The sequence below is a fragment of the Osmerus mordax genome, chromosome 14, assembly GCF_038355195.1.
Source record: "Osmerus mordax isolate fOsmMor3 chromosome 14, fOsmMor3.pri, whole genome shotgun sequence".
NCBI lineage: Eukaryota > Metazoa > Chordata > Actinopteri > Osmeriformes > Osmeridae > Osmerus > Osmerus mordax.
In genome coordinates this window covers 2233834-2255889 of record NC_090063.1, presented here as the reverse complement: position 1 = coordinate 2255889, position 22056 = coordinate 2233834, and the positions used below count along the sequence as shown (strand labels likewise).

Sequence of the window (22056 nt, the reverse complement as noted above, 5' to 3'; positions counted from 1 at the left end):
AGATGGCTGAGCGGTTAGGGAATCGGGGTTGCTGGTTCTATTCCCGCCGTGCAAAAATGACGTTGTGTCCTTGGGCAAGGCACTTCACCCTACTTGCCTCGGGGGAATGTCCCTGTACTTACTGTAAGTCGCTCTGGATAAGAGCGTCTGCTAAATGACTAAACATTTTTTTTAAAAATGTAAAAAATAACACATCTATATCGATCCTTACCTGAAACATAGCAGTGGCTGGGATGTTTACAAAATGGTGGTAGGGTGTTACATGTGCCACAGTATGTACCAGCACTGGGTTGCACCAGCTATGCGTAAATTCAAACGTAGCCTAGTTTGAACGTATATACTAATTAGGTCAGAGTTTACTAGGGGTGGAACGGTACACTGAAGTCACGGTTCGGTTCGTATCCGCGGTTCAGACATCACGGTTCGGTACGAGTTTGGTACAACGGTGGCAAAAGCAAAACAAACCAGGTTCTTTGTACAAGTGAATACGGCGGCATTGAAGATTACATGTAAATTCCGATTGTGTCAGTCATTTATTTGGCCCTATTTGTATGTGTATCTAATGGCTGGTTAAGCACTGTAGGGAGAAGTTGAAAAACTTTTTTTGTCTCGTTCCAGTGACTGGCACACCTGGGTGATGGCGTCGGATATTTTTTGTCATTTAGCACACGCCAGATGCGTTATATGCGTTAGCATGTTAGATGTATTTCCAGTCACATACCCCACAACCAGTGACGTGCGGTGATGTCAGTAAGAGGCATACTTAAAGAGGCACACTTAAATGGGAAAATGTGTCCAAACTTTTGACTGGTACTGTACATGTTGAAGAATACAGGATCGAAGTGCGCAAGTGAGTTTTTCGCTTGTCGTCCCCAGTGAACGGACAGTAAAAGCACTGCTTATTCTCAAATTTTTTTTGTATTTGATTATGCGTAACTGCTACATTCGTCATCGTAACGGTCTTAACAATTGCAATAACACACATATTGCATATATAAATCACAAGAATAAACAGTAAAACTACAAATCCAAGTTTATTAAATAAAATGATTTAATAAAAATTTTAACGTTTCAGACATCCCAACCTGCAGAGATTCATTTCCGGGAGGTAGCCCTCAACCAGCACGTACCCCCCCTCCCCGGACGCAATCACGACGCGCGATATGCACCTATCTCTACAAGAAATGACCATTAGACAGTCTCTCGCTCGCTCGAAATACAAAATCCCCGATTTCCGGGAGATTGTACAGCATTTGCGGGCGTCAGGGAGCCGCTATTGAAATGCGGGAGACTCCCGGACCTTCCGGGAGACTTGGGATGTCTGATGTTTGAATTTTGGCAGGGTAGGCAGTGCCTATTCCTTGCCTGCCCAGACTGTACGTCACTGCCCACAACTGCTGAACAACGCCGACACAGTGCTCGTCTTATCCACCACTATCTCGCCTGTACTACTGTAACTGAATGGGAAACCGAAGTTTTCCCAAACTTGCAATCTTAAAAAGGCCAGCGGGTCCTCTATCTCTCGTGGGTCGCCACCACTCGCCATACTCGTCCTTAGTGCTGCTAGCTAGCCTATCTCTGACTCACGGCGGCGCCAATCAGAGCTTCAGAGCTACAGATTAGATGTCCCGAAAGAACACGAGTATCTAACAGTAGTTCCAATGTACACAATGTAATGACATAAAAAATCCTGTAAAGTGGAATTAAAAACGATTTTCAAGTTCACCACACCACAGAATAATGTATTATTAACTACCTATCCAAATTCAAATGAAAAAAAACACCAACAAGTATGTTAAATTAGGCTTTGATATCTAAGAAAATCAGCAGTCTTCTCTGTTCGAGACTGGGGGGGGGGGGTGTCGCCTGAAGGAGCTGAAGCTCGGCCCCCTCGCTGGAAGGCGCCGCCTCTCTCAAGTAAGCTACCTACGACCCAGATAATGAACGCTACATCAAGCCAAACAAAACAGTATAGAAATATAGCTGCAAGCAGCAATGGCGGATTCCTCCTAACATTGCGAACCATTGAAAAATGTATATTCTTCACAAATTGTCACTGTATAGAAACATCCATGCTGTAGACTTACCAATGGGATACCAAATGTGAAATGCAATACCATCAAGATCGACAAGGGCTTTTATTTCAAGCCAAGGAGTGAAGGGAGGGGGCTTGGTGAGCCTACCTTTCCAGAAAGCCTTGTATCTTTGTGTATCAGGGCGTGGCCTGTAGCGTCACTTATGGGTGATATTGGGCCATTTGTGGTGTGGTAGTTACTCTTGGCCTATACTATCAATGTTTCAGGATTTTGAGAACTTTTTACCATTGCATACAAAATCGGAAATGCAATACCATCAAGATCCACATGGGCCTTTGCTAAAGACCAAGCAATGAGTGGGGGCTTGGTCAGCCCACAATTGCCTATAATTTTGTGTATGCGTCTCGCCAAGCTTGCGCGTGTGTCAAGGGAAAGACTGAGTGTGTGAGAATGTGGAGCGCGCGCGCTGAGGAGCAGGGGAGACATTTCATTGGAAATTTCCTTAACAATTAGCCAAGCATGCATTTTTCAAATATTCACCAAAATTAAACTTTTCATCTTACAGTCAACTTTTTCTAAGATTTGTGTACTAAACATTCTCAAGAGTCTTCATGAACTTGTGATTGTATCAGAGTATCAATTTTGCACCGGCGAATGTGTAAAGCATTATTTAAGCGTTAGAAATTTATTAGATTTCCTTTATTTCAATCATTTTTGAAGATATTAATTTGCCTTCTCACATGGGAACATGATGTAGTGTCTTCCACGTGACACACCAAGTTTGGTGTTGATATTTCAAAGATTTGCTGAGATTTGATCCAACATCCTGTTTGGTTGCTTTGTTGACGATTTTGATTGGCTGTACCGGACAAACGGTTTTGAAATTCAAAAATCTGCTGAGGAATTCAGTGAGGGTTGCTCTGACGATGATACCTGCCAATTCTGGGGAAGATTGGACAACAATTGTAGGAGAAGTAGCGAAAAAACGTGTTTCCTAAATCTTTATTGTACAAAAAAATCCAATATGGCGGCTGTTATAGGTTCTTGAGGCTTTTTTGTTCCTCATGAGAAATAAGGCATATCTAATGAATTTCAGAATTTTGGAACAAATGGGATGCAAATGGCATCACTTTGTAAATGGAAAATTGGGGCGTGGCCATAGCGCCACCTAGTGATAATGGTGCGTCATTTGTGGTGTGGTAGTTACTCCTGGCCTATACTATCAATGTTTCAGGATTTTGAGAACTTTTTACCATTGCATACAAAATCGGAAATGCAATACCATCAAGATCCACATGGGCCTTTGCTAAAGACCAAGCAATGAGTGGGGGCTTGGTCAGCCCACAATTGCCTGAAATGTTGTGTATGCGTCTCGCCAAGCCGCGCGTGTGTCAAGGGAATGGCTGAGTGTGTGAGAATGTGGAGCACGCGTGCGCTGAAGAGCAGGGGAGACATTTCATTGGAAATTTCGTTAGCAATTAGCCAAGCATGCATGTTTCAAATATTCACCACAAATCGACTTTTCATGTTACAGTCAACTTTTCCTCAGATTTGTGTACTAAACATTCTCAAGAGTCTTCATATGAACTTGTGATTGAATCAAAGTATCAGTTTTTGACCGGCGGATGTGTAAAGCATTATTTTAGCGTTAGCGATAAATTCGATTTGCTTTATATCAACCATTTTTGGAGATATGAAATAGCCTTTGCACATGGTAACATGTTGTAGTGTCTTCCTTGTGACATACCAAGTTACGTGTTGATATCTCAAAGATTTGCTGAGATTTGACCCAACTTCCTGTTTGGTTGCTTTTTTGCTGATTTTGATTGGCTGTGCCGGACAAACGGTTTAGAAAATCAAAACGCCATGGGATAACTTGAATCCTCTGAAGAGGGCGGGTTGCACATGCTGGGAGACCAGCGAGCAGCGAGTTGCAATAGTCCAACTTGGAGAGGACAAGTGCTTGGACTAGCAGCTGGGTGGAGTGCTTAGACAGGTATCTCCTGATCTTCCGGATGTTGTAGAGGGTGAATCTACACGACCGGGAGACCGCAGCAATGTGGGCCGTGAGGGAGAGCTCGTCGTCCATGGTAACCCCAAGGTTCCTGGCAGAGGATGAAGGGGTCACCGTCGCAGATCCCAGGGTGATTGAGAGATCGTGGGAGATGGAGGGTTTAGCAGAGTGACGTCAGTAGCCGCTCTTCTTCAGCTCCCTGCTGACCGAGCTACCCATCTTGTTCGGTAGGGGGCGGTGTGCACATCTGCATTGCATTACATTGCAAATGTGCCGGGAAATTGATTGAATTGCCGGGTCTTTAGAGCAGCGTTCCTCAACCGGTGCCCACCGGTCCGTGGATCATTTCGTACCGGGCTGCACAAAAAAGAATTAATAACATTATTTCCTTTTAATTGATTATCAGAGTCTGAAAGACGTTTTATTCTGAAAAATGACCTGATTCTCTTTTATTACCTTTTAGAATGTCCCAAAAAAACCCTGAGCGTCATGAGAAATGGATTGCTGCTATCAAGAGTGATCACTGGACTACTACAGAGCATAATTTAAAATGTGAGCATGTATAACGTTATTCTGGACAGCTAGCATTAGATGCTATTAGCTAGCTATATCTAATGCTAGCTGTCCAGAATAACGTTGATTTCAATTTACATTAGTAACGTTAGTTATGTAAGGTATTTTATTATGAGCTTTCATTTGACAAGGGGAGTCATTGTTCTGACTGTCTGGCGGAGTGAGTTAAATAAAGTGAGACGTGCAGTGCCGTCTTGGTTCCAGCATTGGAAGCCTGTGTCCTTTTAAAGCCCAAACCTAAGTTTAGCATGAAACCCTCGGCTACAGATATATGGTTGAATTACGTTATGTTGCTACTTGTTGGAGTGGCGTTAGTATGCTAAACTACTTTTCATTTGGTGTCCTCCTGATGTGACTGATGTTACAACAGAATCTGATGGCAATTTAGTTCAGTGATATAAACACTATCCGTAATGTTAACATCGCTTGATTAACAGACTGCCACTGTCCTATGATCAAGAACATTTTCTTAATCTCCAGAATGATACACTTTGGGATCATTAACCCATCCTGATGAGATGTAGGGGTAGGCTTCGGTGCTTTTAAATGCCTTAAAGGCTTCTCTGGTGTCTGGAGAGGGATTGTAGTAAATATGGATGTCAGCAAACGTCAAATTTGGAAGGATTTTACTATACTTAAGTGGAGTAAGCAGTTCACTTGTCAGTGAATACGGATCAAAATCTAAAGTATCTATTGTATAAATTATTGTTGCTTTTCGTCGGTGGTAAGGTGTGCTATTTTCATGTGCGACATCATCCATTCTGGGGAGAGGCTTCGAATTGGTCCTCAAGATATTAGGGAGTCAGGTGGCTGAGCGGTGAGGGAATCGGGCTAGTAATCCGAAGGTTGCCAGTTCGATTCCCGGTCATACCAACTGACGTTGTGTCCTTGGGAAAGGCACTTCACCCTACTTGCCTCGGGGGAATGTCCCTGTACTTACTGTAAGTCGCTCTGGATAAGAGCGTCTGCTAAATGACTAAATGTAAATGTAAGATGGCGGCCGAATAAAAAAAAGTCACATTTCTGAAACCCAATTGCAGTTGCCCTGGATAAGATGCGCTGTTTAACTTTTCTTAAAGATAATGATGGGCCAGGATGGGGCGGGACATCAAAAGTTTGACGTGCTATACAGCAAATCTTCATTGTAATAAAGCATTTGGCTATGATCATTGACAATTACTTAGTATGATAGGCGCGCTCTACTTCCAAAATAAAGGCGATTTAGGGTGCGAGTGAAAAAGTTACTAATACTAATTACTTAGTATTAACACCATGGGCGCAACGGGGTGGCTTCAGGGGCTTTTCTCTAAAGCCCCGAATCTTTTAGGTTGTCATTTTCAGTAAATATAAAAATATGAGTTCAACGTAATTTTTATTTTACATAAAGCTCCAAAAACTATTTTGCGCTCAAATGAATGCCAGAAAAATTCACTCGCGCATGCACGCTCGCATGAAGTGTGGAAATCCCTTTCTAGCATCACATCAAACCCAGACTACGTCCTAGGTTTGGGCTAATCCCCGAATATTTAAAACGTCTGGCTCCGCACATGATTAACACTAGGATCGTTAAGCAGTCTCAAAAATTGTATCAATATAAAAAATAATAGGGCCTACGATCACTTTCCGTAACCATGATACCGCCCCCCCAATAATGTTCACTGCCCCCCCAGTCAAAGCAGGCTGCATCCGGCCCTGCATTGGGCTACCATTGGCGACAAAATAAATGGAGACAAAATAAAACATTTGCAGGCTCGCATGAAGTGGGATTCGATCGCACTAGAGCAAAAATACATGCACACCAAAGTCCATTGATTTACACCGCGAGCTATACCAGCTCACAAAATTAAGCTAAATCGTTACGTATTTGTTAACTACGTTGGCCTTCAGGTAACATTTTGATTTGGCTTCTTCTGAATCAACTGGTTCCCATAGACACTACCCGAATGTAAGCTACTATGCACGTATTTGGGGTTGTTTAGAGGCAATAGCCGTATTTTCCACAACATCACAGCTCCTTCTGACACCACATATTAAAAATTCATACTAAGGACGTCGCTGCTAACCCAGACAATGCGATCAAAATACGCGTAACACAACATGGAAACTTTCGTTTCCTATGCGATTTCGTGTAGCCTATGGCTGAGTGTTTCTTTCTATATCTTTTGAAATCAATTCATTTCATAATTGTATATTCTGAACAAATGTAGTGAGCACTACATTACAGCCATTCACGCCATAATAAATGGAAGCTAAGAAAGTAAAAGATTCGAGTGGGATTCGATCCCACGAGCAAAAACACATGCATGGTTATAATCCGTCGCATTACACTGCGAGCTACTGAAGCACATGAGTGTTTTGGGAATTCAATCACAAATTTCCAAACTACGTCGGCCTTCAGGCAACATGTTGTTTTGGTTCTTCTGAATCAACTAGTAACCGTAGACACTACCCGAATGTAGGCTACTCATCACGTATTTGGAGTTGTATCAAGGCAATATTAACCACAATATCACAGACCCTTAATAACACCACATATTGCGAAGCACTACTACTTATGTGAAGCACTACACATGTTTGTATGAAGTAGCCTATAAACAACTACATCTAACATCCAGGTAACTTTTGGGGTTACTTGGTTTGGGGTTCATCCAAAACAGCTGGTTACCTGTTAAGGCTGAATTATACTACTCCGACTCCGTTACGGACAGACGGAGTCGGACGGATTGGTTGAATTTATAGTACTCCGAAGGCTGTGGGTGCTGAAAACACTTCACTGCCAGAAGAGTAGGTGGCGCTGCACTTCGATGCTAGCTAGGTTATCGAAAAGTCGGAGCAAATTTACTAATTAGCCGTTTCATCAATAAAATATACACATTTTCAGCAACTACACGGCCCATTTCTCGTCACATTTTAATTCAGATGCTGATTTACATGTACTGTTTAGCTGAAATATGAATTGTAAACTTACAGCAATGGCGGTCAAAGGATTCTGTTCCGTCTTGTTGGTCACGGCAACCCCGCCCCTGACACCTAAGCGGTTCTTAATACGGACCAATCACAGCCAAGGGGTATCCGTAAAATGACGGACGGACGGATAGTCAGGAAAATCAGGAGGTGCACGTAGAGCTCTCCGAGGGGCTCGGAGAGGGCACGGAGAGGGAGTTCCTCGTAAGTATAAATCGTCCTTTAGGGTTACCTTGCCATGATTATCAGAAGTAGGATCATGTCTGTGCCCACGTTTCTATATCATGCAGCGACGATCTAAGTATTACTTTGCAATATGTGGTGTCATTAAGGGTCTGTGATATCGTTGTTAATATGGCTATTGCCTTGAGACAACTCCAAATACCTGATGATAGCCTACATTCGGGTCCTACGTGTCTACGGTAACTAGTTGATTCAGAAGAACCAAAAGAACTACGTTGCCTGAAGGCCGACGTAGTTAACAAATTTGTGACTGAATTCATGAAATGCTCATGTGCTTCAGTAGCTCGCAGTCTAATGCAATGGAGTATAACTATGCATGTGTTTTTGCTCGTGGGATAGAATCCCACTCAAATCTTTTATTTTCTTAGCTTCCAGATGTCGTGGAAAATACGGCTATTGCCTCGAAACAACCCCAAATACGTGCATAGTAGCCTACATTCGGGTAGTGTCTATGGGAACCAGTTGATTCAGAAGAAGCCAAATCAAAATGTTACCTGAAGGCCAACGTAGTTAACAAATACGTAACGATTTAGCTTAATTTTGTGAGCTGGTATAGCTCGCGGTGTAAATCAATGGACTTTGGTGTGCATGTATTTTTGCTCTAGTGCGATCGAATCCCACTTCATGCGAGCCTGCAAATGTTTTATTTTGTCTCCATTTATTTTGTCGCCAATGGTAGTGCACAATGTAGTGCGCACGTAGCCTATAGGCCTACTTTCATATTTGCCGCAGCAAATATGAGATCCGACTTGAAAATCGGCAGTAATATGTTTGTGAATTTGTGACGAATCTGGTGATACAGGCAGACCGATAGGTGCACGCACAGCTGGGGAACCAGTTAAATTGGGAACCTGTTGGGACGTAACACCGGTAAGCAGGCACACCCCACAATTTCCCCAGAAATTGTACCCTCTCTAGTTCTATTAACTCCAGTCAACATTTACAAAACTATCTCCCCGAATAATTTTAGTTTGATTCTCGAACTTGGCTCATACTACTAGCTTTTTCATAGAATAATTTTTCCTGATTTTTGCTAAGTTTGAAACCAATCCGAAATGGGTAAACTGGCACCCCATTTATTTGCTTACGTCAAGAAAAGTTGCCTGGAAACGTGCTCGCTGATTCATGGGTACCGAAGACGTCACTTCCGTGAAGCCTGCCGCCATCTTTGTGTCCGACTCAACCCATTGTATTTGTACCCAATAGTAGCTAGTTAGTCATATATATTAATATATAGTAATAATATAATAATAATAATAATAGAAATATAATAATAGTATTGTTTTCTATTGATAGGTTCTTCAAATTTAGACTTTTTAAAAGTAGTATTGTCTAATTCTAGTGGTTAGTTAGTTAGCTTTCATAGTTAGCCAACGAACAGAGTCATGACTACGAACATAGCACATCAGTCAGAATCAGAATCAGGTTTATTCGCCATGTATGTTAAACAAACACGGAATTTACTGTGGCAGGGAGGTGCAAAACACTAAACATATACAGATCTTAAATTAAGTAAAAGTACAAAAGTTTAACTATTTCTATGAACTAAACAATCTAAGAATACAACAATTTAAATATAAAATATATATAAAAATAAGAATAATGAGCAGCGTGAATGGTCAACATAGTGCAGTGGACTTATAGTTAAATAAGTGAATGAATGTCAATGGGAGTCCTTGGCCTTGTTGTAGAGGCCAGTAGCAGATGGAAAGAAACTGTTCTTATGGCGTGAGGTTTTGGTCCTGATGGACCGCAGCCTTCTGCCAGAGGGGAGTAGCTGGAACAGGGAGTGACCAGGGTGGGAGGGGTCGGCCACAATCTTCCTCGCTCGCCTCAGGGTCCTCGAGGTGTGCAGGTCCTCGAGGGTAGGCAGATTGCAGCCGATCACCTTCCCAGCAGTGCGGATGATACGCTGCAGTCTGCTCTTGTCCTTGGCAGTGGCAGCAGCGTACCAGACAGTGATGGAAGAGGTGAGGATGGACTCAATGATGGCTGTGTAGAAGTGCACCATCATTGTCTTTGGCAGGTTGAATTTCTTCAGCTGCCGTAGGAAGTACATCCTCTGTTGTGCTTTTTTGGTGAGGGAGCTAATGTTCAGTTCCCACTTGAGGTCCTGGGAGAGGATGGTGCCCAGGAAGCGGAAGGACTCCACAGTGTTGACTGGGGAGTCGCACAGGGTGATGGGGGTGAGTGGGGTTGTATTCTTTCTGAAGTCCACAACCATCTCCACTGTCTTCAGAGCATTGAGCTCCAAGTTGTTCTGGCTACACCAGGTCACCAGGTTGTCAGCTTCCCACCTATAGTCAGACTCATCCCCGTCAGAGATGAGCCCAATGAGGGTGGTGTCGTCCGCAAACTTCAGAAGTTTGACAGACGGATGACTGGTGCAGCTGTTGGTGTACAGGGAGAAGAGCAGAGGGGAAAGGACGCAGCCCTGAGGAGATCCGGTGCTGATGGACCGGGAGTCAGAGACTTGTGTTCCCAGCTTAACGCACTGCTTCCTGTCAGACAGGAAGTCTGTGATCCACCTGCAGGTGGAGTCGGGCACGTTCAGCTGGGAGAGCTTGTCCTGAAGCAGGGCAGGGATGATGGTGTTGAAGGCAGAGCTGAAGTCCACAAACAGGATCCTGGCATAGGATGCTGGGGAGTCCAGGTGCTGTAGGGTGAAGTGGAGGGCCATGTTAACGGCGTCATCCACAGATCTGTTGGCTCTGTAGGCAAACTGCAGTGGGTCCAGGAAAGGGTCTGACAGGGTCACATCTGAATGAAGCAGAAAGACAACGATATTTAGAGGAAACGCTAGAAGATAGCTAGAGGAAACGCTAGAGGGAACGATTCGTTAATTTCCCGACTCGGTCTTTCTACGAGTCTTTGGATCATTTTTCACGTGACCTGCATAGGCTCTGTAGTGGTAGCTAGAGGAAACGAACGATTCGTTCATTTCCCGACTCTGTCTTTCTACGAGTCTTTGGATCATTTTTCACGTGACCTGCATAGGCTCTGTAGTGCTAGCTAGAGGAAACGAACGATTCGTTCATTTCCCGACTCGGTCTTTCTACGAGTCTTTGGATCGTTTTTCACGTGACCTGCATAGGCTCTGTACTGGTAGCTAGAGGAAACGAACGATTCGTTCATTTCCCGACTCGGTCTTTCTACAAGTCTTTGGATCATTTTTCACGTGACCTGCATAGGCTCTGTACTGGAGGAAACAAACGATTCGTTAATTTCCCGACTCGGTCTTTCTACGAGTCTTTGGATCCTTTTTTCACGTGACCCGCATTGTATATTTTAGTAGAGGAAACCGTTTCCTCATTCCCTTTTGCTTGGCCGCTGTTTTAGTAAGACGTGAATGATATTCGCTCAAGTCATCATACTGACTGGTTTTGTTATTTTCACTTTACATTTACACTTACAGTTTTAGTGCAGTGTAATTGTTTGCCGTGATAATTAAATGCTAGTGTGATAATAAATGACCAAATCATACAAACTGTCATGATACATTAATTTAATGCAGGAATTTCTTAAAAAATAGTATCTGCTGGTGCACATGTCATGCACTAACCTACATGAGAATATGATACGTGTTTGCAGTGGACGGATAGCAGAATTTGTTAGCAGAATGCTAGCGTGTTATGGGCAACTACGACTTACCCTGTAAGAAATCGAAAGGACATAAGTACTCGTTCGTTCAACTTTAGACCTGTAATCCATGTTGAACATGCAAAAAGTACAATCAAATCTGAGATTTCTCAACGACAATCAGGTGAAAGAGACAAATTTAGCCGTTTAGCTCCATAGACTCCCATTCATTCTGCACTCGACCGCGATCACTCCCAGTGGAACTCTGGTGGAACTGCAACAAAATTCGGTACAACGGGGCTTAATAGGAAGTGGCCAGGCTCTCCTTAAACAGGCTCTGCTAATGTCATGATGCTAATGCTTCAGTGAAATAGTAGACTACCGTTTCCGAAAGTAGATGTGGGCCTACTTCCTTAATAATATCAGCTAACTGTATCAGACTTTACATTACATTTCACAATTGTGTTTCACATCACAAAGTAAAATGAGTACATAGTTATCGCCCTGGCCTCTTTGCTTGTGGCGTTTCTGCAGCTGCCTTGCAGTAAAGCTATAGTTAGCCTAGCTATTCCCCAAGTTAACAGATGCAAAACGAATGTTCTGCTACAGAACATACGTCACGCGTGTTTTAGTGACGTATTGACGTTAGTAACGTTAGTGACTGTGGCTAGCAAATTAGCCACCGTTTGTTTCACTTTTCCCACAAAAACGCAATTTCTACGTAAACCATGCAACGGAACGTAAATAAAAATACAACCAACGCAATCGCTACCAATACGAAACTTTTGACACCTAGGTTATGTAGTCCAAATATTGACTGATCCTTAGGGGGCGAAAATAAACAATAAATAATAATATATATGTGAGAGAACAAGGGTTGTGCTCTCGCCGAAGGCTTGACCACACCCAATTATAGCCTAATATAATTAGTTATAATATCGTGGCATGTTACGGCGTCATTATAGATTGTTGACATGTTATTATAGAGCAAAGACGAAGATTAATAAATCATGTCTGATAACCACAATATTGTTATGGTCGTTATATTGTTAGAACTTTGTCAGTTAACACCACAACGATGGCATTAACAATAAGCTAGTAATAGTAAGCAATACTCATCATCATTATAATAGTAACATAGGTAGCCTATAGGCTTAATTAAGCTTGCTTTGCCGAGCTAGAACAACGACGGAGCCAGATATTCAAGTTTACAGTTTCAAACTAAAAACACGAAGCAAAAAGAACAACATATAGGCCCTGCACGTATAATACTACAGTACCAATAGTATTGATTTTCGAAGTTCACATGTGCTTCTTGATCGGACTTGTACCACATTCTGACAGTTTTCTGCAATGCCTTAGCTCAAGCTCACAAGCTCGCGACTGGTTGTCGCAAGGTATGACGTGTACAGCTAGTTGCAAGCGTGCCCGAAGGTGTGTTCGACTTCATGCAGCGCCAGCGGCGCCGACTTCCGGCTGCAGCCGGCTGCCTTGAATCTGAGAATGCCATTGGCTTCTTCAAGTCAGCCGGGCTGCAGGCGGCTGCAGGCGACGCCGGCGCTGCATGAAGTCGAATGCACCTACTGTTTAACGCTAGACCGGAAGAGCCGGAACTGGAAAGATGGCGCGGTCCGCTTTCGCGCTCTCGCTTGCCTCACTGCGCCACTGAGCACTTTTCATAGAAATGAATGGGGACGCCATCTTGGAAGACAAAAGTAGCTGCCTCTAGTAATATAACTCTATGGGGTGAAGCCTCGAAGTGAAGCATCTTGGTCCGTGTACCTTGTGGCCATTGGTTTTTCTAATTTGCAACCCGTGTTGACAAACGCAAAATAGGGCCGTAATATCGTTTTGTCACGTTAGTAAATCGAATACACATTTAAATATAACGGCTTGTTTTTGGTTGTTTCGTTGTTTTTGGAATAATGAAATAACCATATAACACAAATGGTATAACGAGCCATTAATCGTTGTTTTGATTATTCCATATCCTTTATGCTGATATCTGAAAAAGATGAAAAATAGGCTCGTAATATCGATTTGTCCATTTCGGAAGTCAGAACCAGATGATGGGGAAATGCGTGGTATCCGTTGTTTTGTTTTATTTTGGAATAACGGAATAACCATATAACACAAATGGTATTACGAGCCATTTACTCGTTTGTTTCATTATTCCATATCCTTTATGCTGGTATCTGCAAAAAATGAAAAATAGCCTCGTAATATCGTTTTGTCCATTTTGGATGTCAGAACAAGATTATGGGGAAAGGCTTGGTTTCCGTTGTTTTGTTTCATTTTGGAATTACGGAATATCCATAAAACACAAACGGTATAACGAGCCATTTACTCATTTGTTAGATCGGCCGTATTATGCATACTGGCACAAGTGAAAAAGAGAGAGAGGGGGAAAAATGTGACACTATTGGGGGTGTTATTACTTGCGAACACCAGAGGGCAGCAACGACTAGCTTTTAAAAAAAAAATCCTGTGATCTGCAGGCCTACAATCTTGACGACATGGCAGCAGGTTCTTTAGTAGAAGACACACACACCAAACTGAAGGCACATGTTGACCGCGTTTGCTAGTTGCTACTTAGTTAATAAATCTTTGATGAACCCAAGTTTCTTTAATATATATTAAGTTTCTTTAATATATATTAGAAACATTACAAGACGGGGCTCCAGTGTGTGTTCAAACAAGGCCAAAAGTGCCAGACGGTATCAATCACACCCGTGCAAGTAACACTCCACGCCCCAACCCTCCCTCCCCCCACCTAAATGACGCTTTCAGTTCTGTTGTACGTCTTAATGAAGTGCATTGAGGCAATCATAGTAAGAAAGTTGAGGTCATGTGGGCTACCTTTGCAGTTTACATAGACACACAACTGACAGAGGCACTGTTGTGGATACTTTTTTCAAAGTTCTGATCATATTCCAAATTCAACTTTTTCAAAGTCCAAAAACAGCACGGAGCAGCAACGAGAGGGTTCCCAGGAAAATCTGATTTCCCTTTTGTCTGTGCTCCACCTTTTATATCCAACAAATTACACCCCTGAACTTTTAAAACAGATCTATTGGCCTACTACAATTGTAAATATCCTATGACTTCTGCTCCAATTGGGCCTTGATGCAATGCCATCGAATAGTTTCTGCTGTTTCTGCCACGTTTTTGGGGACTAACCAGGGACCAAACCAGTACCTTGTGCCCAGTTCCTCTATTCTGCCCTACTACATGTGTTTTCCAACACCAGTTGCAATCAACCCTGGGTTATAGCCCTTCACCATTGCATGGTGCCATTCATTCTTCACAGGTCACACCCATCAAGTCAAAGTGAAAAGTAACTGGTCCAACTCCATGTCCAAGCCCATGGTATCTGTGGAGGAATACAGTCATCACATTTGTCAAACCCTCCCCACACAAGTCCAATGACTTAATAACTTTCGTGTAGGCCCATACTATAGCAGTTTGCAGACATACAACACAGATGAGACTCAGGAGAGTGAATTAGAGATAATGGTAATGGGAGGGTGTTGCACTTTTCTGCTTCTCTTTTCTCCACTCACTTCTTTACCTTCTCACGCTTTCCAATTGTTTAAACAAGTCTCTATACTCTATTCTCTCTGTATCCTGCACAAAAGATGACTGTGTACTGTATATAAAACATTCCGGCATATAAATCCACGTATCTCCACACTCAGATCCTGTCACCCTTCCCCAGTCTGCTGCTGTTTTCAACTAACCTAAATACTACAACAACATAATACAATTGCTGAAATTCAGTTATGACTTGTGATTTTGGAAAGCCACCCCAGGATTTCAGTGGCCCCATCTGGCCACTCCTATAAAACCTTTCTGGGGGTGCCACTGCATTTGCCTGTTAATGCCTGCACTGCAGTGAAGAAAACTATATGACAACAATAATGTTTAATGTAACTGGCCCCTCTAACAGAACCTCTGGCCCCAATGTAACTGCTGCCCCCCCCCCCCCCCCCCCCCCCTAAAGCTAGTATACTAACTTTAAGCACAGAAGTGTAGGCTGATATACAAATCATCACAAGCAGAACAGAAATTTTCTTTCAAAGGACATTTTTAAATTGTGTGTCACAGGGTATGAATGCATTGATGTAGGCTAAAACGTGTTGTACATTGATGGATGTAAGGACAATTGTATTGTCCCTACAATGGCCTTTTGCAAAATTGAATAGATTTAAATGTAATGTTTTGGGTCAAGTTAACTCTACATTTAATCCAAACTGAATAAAAGTTACATGAGAAAATAATGTTTTTTTATAAATAAAAAGGGAAGATTTGCTCAATGATTGCCTCGATGCACTTCATTAAAGTTCTTCATTAAGCTGTTTTTGGATTTTTAAGAAGTTGAATTTGGACATAGAATATGATCAGAACAGAAAAGTATCCACAACAGTGTCAGTTGTGTGTCTATGTAAACTGCAAAGGTAGCCCACATGACCTCAACTTGCTCACTATGATTGCCTCAATGCACTTCATTAAGACGTACAACAGAACTGAAAGCGTCATCTAGGTGGGGGGAGGGAGGGTTGGGGCGTGGAGTGTTACTTGCACGGGTGTAATTGATACCGTCTGGCACTTTTGGCCTTGTTTGAACACACACTGGAGCCCCGTCTTGTAATGTTTCTAATATATATTAAAGAAACTTAATATATATTAAAGAAACTTGGGTTCATCAAAGATTTATTAACTAAGTAGCAACTAGCAAACGCGGTCAACATGTGCCTTCAGTTTGGTGTGTGTGTCTTCTACTAAAGAACCTGCTGCCATGTCGTCAAGATTGTAGGCCTGCAGATCACAGGAATTTTTTTTAAAAGCTAGTCGTTGCTCCCCTCTGGTGTTCGCAAGTAATAACACCCCCAATAGTTTCACATTTTTCCCCCTCTCTCTCTTTTTCACTTGTGCCAGTATGCATAATACGGCCGATCAAACAAATGAGTAAATGGCTCGTTATACCGTTTGTGTTTTATGGATATTCCATAATTCCAAAATGAAACAAAACAACGGAAACCAAGCCTTTCCCCATAATCTGGTTCTGACTTCCGAAATGGACAAATCGATATTACGAGCCTATTTTTCATCTTTTGCAGATATCAGCATAAAGGATATGGAATAATCAAAACAACGATTTATGGCTCGTTATACCATTTGTGTTATATGGTTATTTCATTATTCCAAAAAAAACCGAAACAACCAAAAACAAGCCGTTATACTTAAATGTGTGTTCGATTTACTAACGTGACAAAACGATATTACGGCCCTATTTTGCGTTTGTCAACACGGGTTGCAAATTAGAAAAACCAATGGCCACAAGGTACACGGACCCATCTTCTTTTAGCTTAGTGTTCGTTCTCCCCAAACAAGAGTATTACAATTACAATACATTTTCTCAGTAGTACATGTTACATTAATCTTGTGTTTTGAAACAATGATTTTGAGGAAATAAAATATGTATAACTGTAATTAAAGCATGAGATCATGTTTTGAAAGATTGACTAGCTGTCTTACAAGTGTGATCTGTTTTGGGTTTTGTACCAAGAGTTTTGAAAAATTACGATTTGGGAAAAAAGTACCAAAGCAAAAAAAATAAAAAATGTAATAGTCATCAGCACAGTCGGGTCAAGCGAGCCCTCTATTGGACGACCTTATGTTTCTTCCGTTCGTCAGCGTTAGGTTTGTGCGTATGCAGCAGCAGTAGGTCAAACAGGAACTTTATCGAAGCCTGCCCCACATTAACCAGAAGCATGTCTTCAAAATATCACAAGACTTGTCATCGCCAGTAAATAAGAGTGCCTGAAGGTGAGATTACCTACCCCAAATCGATCTATTCCAACTCAAATGAGCCATAGTCTATACTTTTCGTTGTTGTGTTGAACTCCAATTTGCTAAACGGCAGTTATACTAGCCTAATTGTTAAACCTAGTTGGCTAGCTGACAATATTTTTCTCTCACACTATTGTCAATCATCTAACCCACTATTGGAATATTTTTGTGTTTGTGAATAGCATTTTCACTCCTTCCCCCTAAGCTACTTATTAGTTAATTGAGTAGCATGTGTGAAACTGCCTGTTAGAATGAGCAACTATCAAATATTATATTAGATCGAACTTAAGTCTGCTTCAAAAGCAGTATTTAATTAAACAATGGACTCTTATTCACTATTAAGTACATTTGATGAAATGCAGCATACAGTCAATTATTCATTGAGTAGTGTGTAAGCAACTCTTGATACTGGCCTACCTAGTTAACCCTCGTGCTGCCTTCGGGTCACATGACCCAAAGGTTCATAACGAACCATCGTTGTGTTTACCCAATTTTACCCAATACAAAAACAAATAAAAATAATTTTCTTTTAACCATTCCAATGTGGGGGGTCTGAGACAGCCCGACAGTTAAAAGAAAATGCTTCACTTTGTTTTTGTATGAGGTAAATTTGTCGCAATACGACGGTGGGTCACAATGACTGATGGGTCAGAATGACCCGAAGATAACACAAGGGTTAAGAACTCTCTGGTCTTATTCTATGTCCTTACTGTTGTTTCGATTGTTTCAGCCCGGTGGATGTATGCCAGGGTTCTGTATCAACGTCTGCCCAGGTTTTGCCACCCATCCCTGGCCGTTTACAGGGAGGTATTCTGGGCACAGCATCAACATAGAACCGTGGCTGTTCGTAATGAGGAGGAGGGGAGAGATGTGTTACTGTTACCGCAGCGAACAGATTGCAATGTGGGTTACACATTGCAGTACAACCCTTCCTCATATCAATACCCCCAGCATGACTCTGGGACCTCCTTGAGCAGAGTAGAGTTGGAGGAGGAAACCGACCAGACTACCCTCATCCCTCCCTTCAGACAACAGATTAACCACTACAGTGTCAGCTCCTCACGTCATCTGTCTAGCTCCAAGAACACACTGCTAGACCTGGCTTTTAACAGAAACTCTGGTGGTAAGAAGGCAGGAAATGCTTCTCAATATCAGACTGAAGCCCTAACCCCTGATATCAAAGGCAACCCACGCGCGTTTCAGAGATGTCGCCCCGAATACTCCGCCATAAGCCTTGACCTCTCCCAGCGACCTCCCCCTATCCAATCCAAACAGGCCTTTCTTCTTCTCCACAAAGTTACCATCCTCAAAGGCAGCATGGAGCCTTCAAATGTGACTGACTTCCTCTGTAAACTAGGCCACCTGCACCACGACCAGACCCCATTAGTGAGGGGAGACACACGTTTTATAATGCTGCTTCGCTATGCTGTAGAAAACCTGCAATACTTCACCCATACCCAGCTACTTGAAGTACTGCAGTCCTTTGTGTGGCTTGGCCTTCCCTCAACGCACAGCATGCTAGGGCTGTATGAAACAGAGTTTGCCCTTAGGGCAGGGGAGATGACTGTCCACCAGCTACTACTAGCTGCAGACCTATGGCGCAGCCTGAGGAGGTCTGTACCTCAGTACCTGGAGCGCCTTTTCCACTGCATTAGCCTGAACTTAAAACAGGTTGGTGTACCTGAGCTAGTCCAACTGCTGTATATCATGGGGGAGGGCAGGTGGTGCCCCAAAGAGTTGGTAAATCCCATAGAACAGCTCCTGATAAAATATGTGGAAATGCTAGAGCCCGAGGAGATAGGTGTGGTGTGCTTGAGTCTATTTAAGTCCCAGACATCACTTTCGGTTGGGGCGGTGAATCGCTTGGTGGATAAAGCTGTCTCTGTGGTGAAAGACATGAGCGACTTTGCCCTGGTCAATGTACTGAAGCTGCTGCGGTTTAGTTACTTGGATCACAGGGCATGGCTGGAGGCCATGGAGCAGGAGGTTCCTTGTCGCACCCCTGGAATGGGCGTCCAGGGGCTAATGCATATAGCACTGGCCTGCTCAGCCTTGCATTATCGCAATGACCACATCTTATTAGCCATAGCCGAGAGGCTACCGTTCTTGGCGTCACACTGTCGGAGCAAAGATTCCGCCAAGCTGCTTTGGGCCTTTGGTACTCTGGGAGTTCAGCCCAGCCAATGCCCCAGTCTGTACCCCAGCCTCATAGAGGCACTCAGACAAAGAGAGACTGAATTCCAGCGTTACCCAGAGCACCTCCTGACAGGCCTCCTAGGCCTAGCCTTTGTTTGTAAATTTCCTGAGGACTTGTTAGTGTTAGCATTGAGCCCTGAGTTTGTTAGCTTAGCAACCAGATCCAAGCAGCTGGACCTGAAGAAAGACTTGTTTACATTAGATGGTACAGTAGCTCTTGAGTTTCCTCACTGGACTGGGCCCAGATTGAGTCGACAATTAAAGGAGGAGGTGAAAGAAATGCTTTGGAACTTTGCCCAGTCTGACGTTTGTAAAAAATATGAAGTTTTAGAGGCCGAGAGTGCTCTAGGAGAATTACTTGGAGGGGAAGAATTTGTTAAAAAACGAATGATTATCCCTCACACACGCTCCATTGACCTCGAAGTCCATCTTGACTCTACTGGTAAACCTGTGGTCTTGGCAACAAATAATCTCACATCTTCTCTGGAGAGGAGCACACCCTTTTCCAAATGTTCTGCAGGTTGGGAGAGAATCAGCACAGGGGTTACACTTACTGAGGACCTCTTGGCTCAACTCACTAACAACAAAAAGAACAAACAACTCAAACCCGCAAATTTGACACCCCAGAGGTTCCCCTTTCGAAGGATGAAACCTGATGAGGGGGGGCGGCTGTTCAGCATTGACGTGGAGTTGTCCGATGGCCTCGTAGAGTCTCTTACCAAACCTGGTAGTCCAAGTTCCGCCTCCAGAGACTTGCCCTTGCCTAAAGGGACCCCTGTCAAACTGGCCATTCAAGTGTCCAACAGGAACCATTACTGCTACCGCTCCCAGCAGCTGTTGGGACTCCATACCATGAAAAGGAGGCAGTTGGAGCTAGTTGGGTACAGGGTGGTTGAACTGCCCCATTGGGAATGGTTTCCCTTGCTTAGGAGAAGCCGTGCTGAGAAACTGGCCTATCTCCACTGCAAGGTCTTCAGTAGACTTGAGTGACCTAGACTGGGATTACAGTGAACAAAAAGTAGCAAGCGTACAGTTATGTATACCTTGGAACCCTCACTGTAGGGTTAATTACATTTGTCCAACATTCTGGTATCAGAGCTCCAATGTTCTGTGTTTAACACAGTTAAGAATAATGCTATGACACATTTTGATTATGGTTATACTGAATTTATTTTGGGTGGGGGGTGTTTGATGAGTATACTATTATTGGCTAGGTTAACATGGTTTTGAATACTCATAGTGACTGACAGCCATTGTTCAATAGTTTGTGTGTACATGGCAAATAAGGGTTAATATAATAATTAACTCTTGGAGAACACAGTACAGTATATAACTTACGGTTGTCATGCAGTCTTCTTTTTTGTGTCCTATTGAATATGCAACATGTAAATATAATGACATATCACCAGCATTTGTCCTTCTTATTCTTTCTTTCATTCACCCCATACAGAATAAATGTCAATTTATTTGCAGAATATTGAGAAAAAAATAACCCTTTGAATCAAGTAGTAGTGCACCTTCTGTCCAACCAGTTGCTCAGAAGGTTTGAATTCTCAAACATTTATTGTGGATTCTAATATCAATGATAGTAGGTCATATATAAAAAAATCTACCCATTTCTATCATGATATGTTAACCATTCCTGTTTCTAAATCCCACGATGCATTCAGATCTGTCTCTTTTCAACAGACAACTCGATGTAGGCCCCATTTAATTTCCTGATGAACCTCTAGGACCAATAAATTATATAGGTGAATTTGAGCTATGAGTTATGTCTGCCTTTATGTCAGATATAACGGAATTTGCGCTGCGCTCTCCGCTGGGTTTAGTGCAAAATGTATAAGATGTCTGGGAAAGTTGGGGAGGAGCGCGAAATGAGGGGACAGAAAAAAACACAAGCCTGTGTGTCGGAAGCCATTGGAAATAGGTGTGTTCGACTCATAGACCTATATAACTACACCAAGCTACGGAGGTCTTTAAAGATGGCGTCACCGTTAATTTCTATGGAAAGTGCAGTGAGGAAAGTGAGAGCGCAAAACAGACCGTGCCATCTTTACAGTTCCATCTTAATTTTTTGACCCTCCAGCCCGGCATGTCAAATCACACACCTATTGGTCAAAAGCTGAATGACTAGTCCAGCTCAGCAGGCAGCAAGTATACCTATCCAATTCGATAAACTAAGTACTGCCATCTCACTCACAAATCTCAAGACAATTATACAATTAATTTAATCTCAAGGCAGTGTATGGCTCAAGACTATGGCAATATATTGTTCACTTAAAATCACCCAAGCAGAAAGCACACCAGTGATTCTGAAATGTGACTGACAGAAGATGCAACACAGATGAGTGCTAAGTAGCAAAAGAAAAGTCACTAAGTGAGCAGGGCAACATACTGCAAAATACAACTTACTGCACTTGTCAAACTAACTCTCACACAGGCCTATAGCAGCATCACAAAATAAGTATGCAATACACCTGTTATGCAAAAAGCATATCAAATAAACTCAGTAAAATACATTATCTGGTCACACAATCACAACAGATTATCTGTATTAGCCTACTCAGTTCACAGATAGCATAATAGGTCTTACTTTAG

General features: G+C 42.6%; 1 protein-coding gene across 1 annotated transcript; it reads left to right on the top strand.

Moving 5' to 3' along the window:
* The first annotated feature begins 17153 nt into the window (after positions 1 to 17153).
* On the top strand, positions 17154 to 20863 carry LOC136956592 (FAST kinase domain-containing protein 5, mitochondrial). The gene is made up of 2 exons (XM_067250516.1): positions 17154 to 17238; positions 17993 to 20863. The coding sequence occupies exon 2, from the start codon at positions 18001 to 18003 to the stop codon at positions 20446 to 20448; it is 2448 nt and encodes an 815-aa protein (XP_067106617.1). The 5' UTR covers positions 17154 to 17238; positions 17993 to 18000; the 3' UTR covers positions 20449 to 20863.
* Positions 20864 to 22056: the final 1193 nt, after the last annotated feature.

What these genes read in the sequence shown, in the direction of transcription:
- LOC136956592 (XM_067250516.1), top strand. Translation starts at nt 18,001, where the DNA reads ATGTATGCCAGGGTTCTGTATCAACGTCTGCCCAGGTTTTGCCACCCA.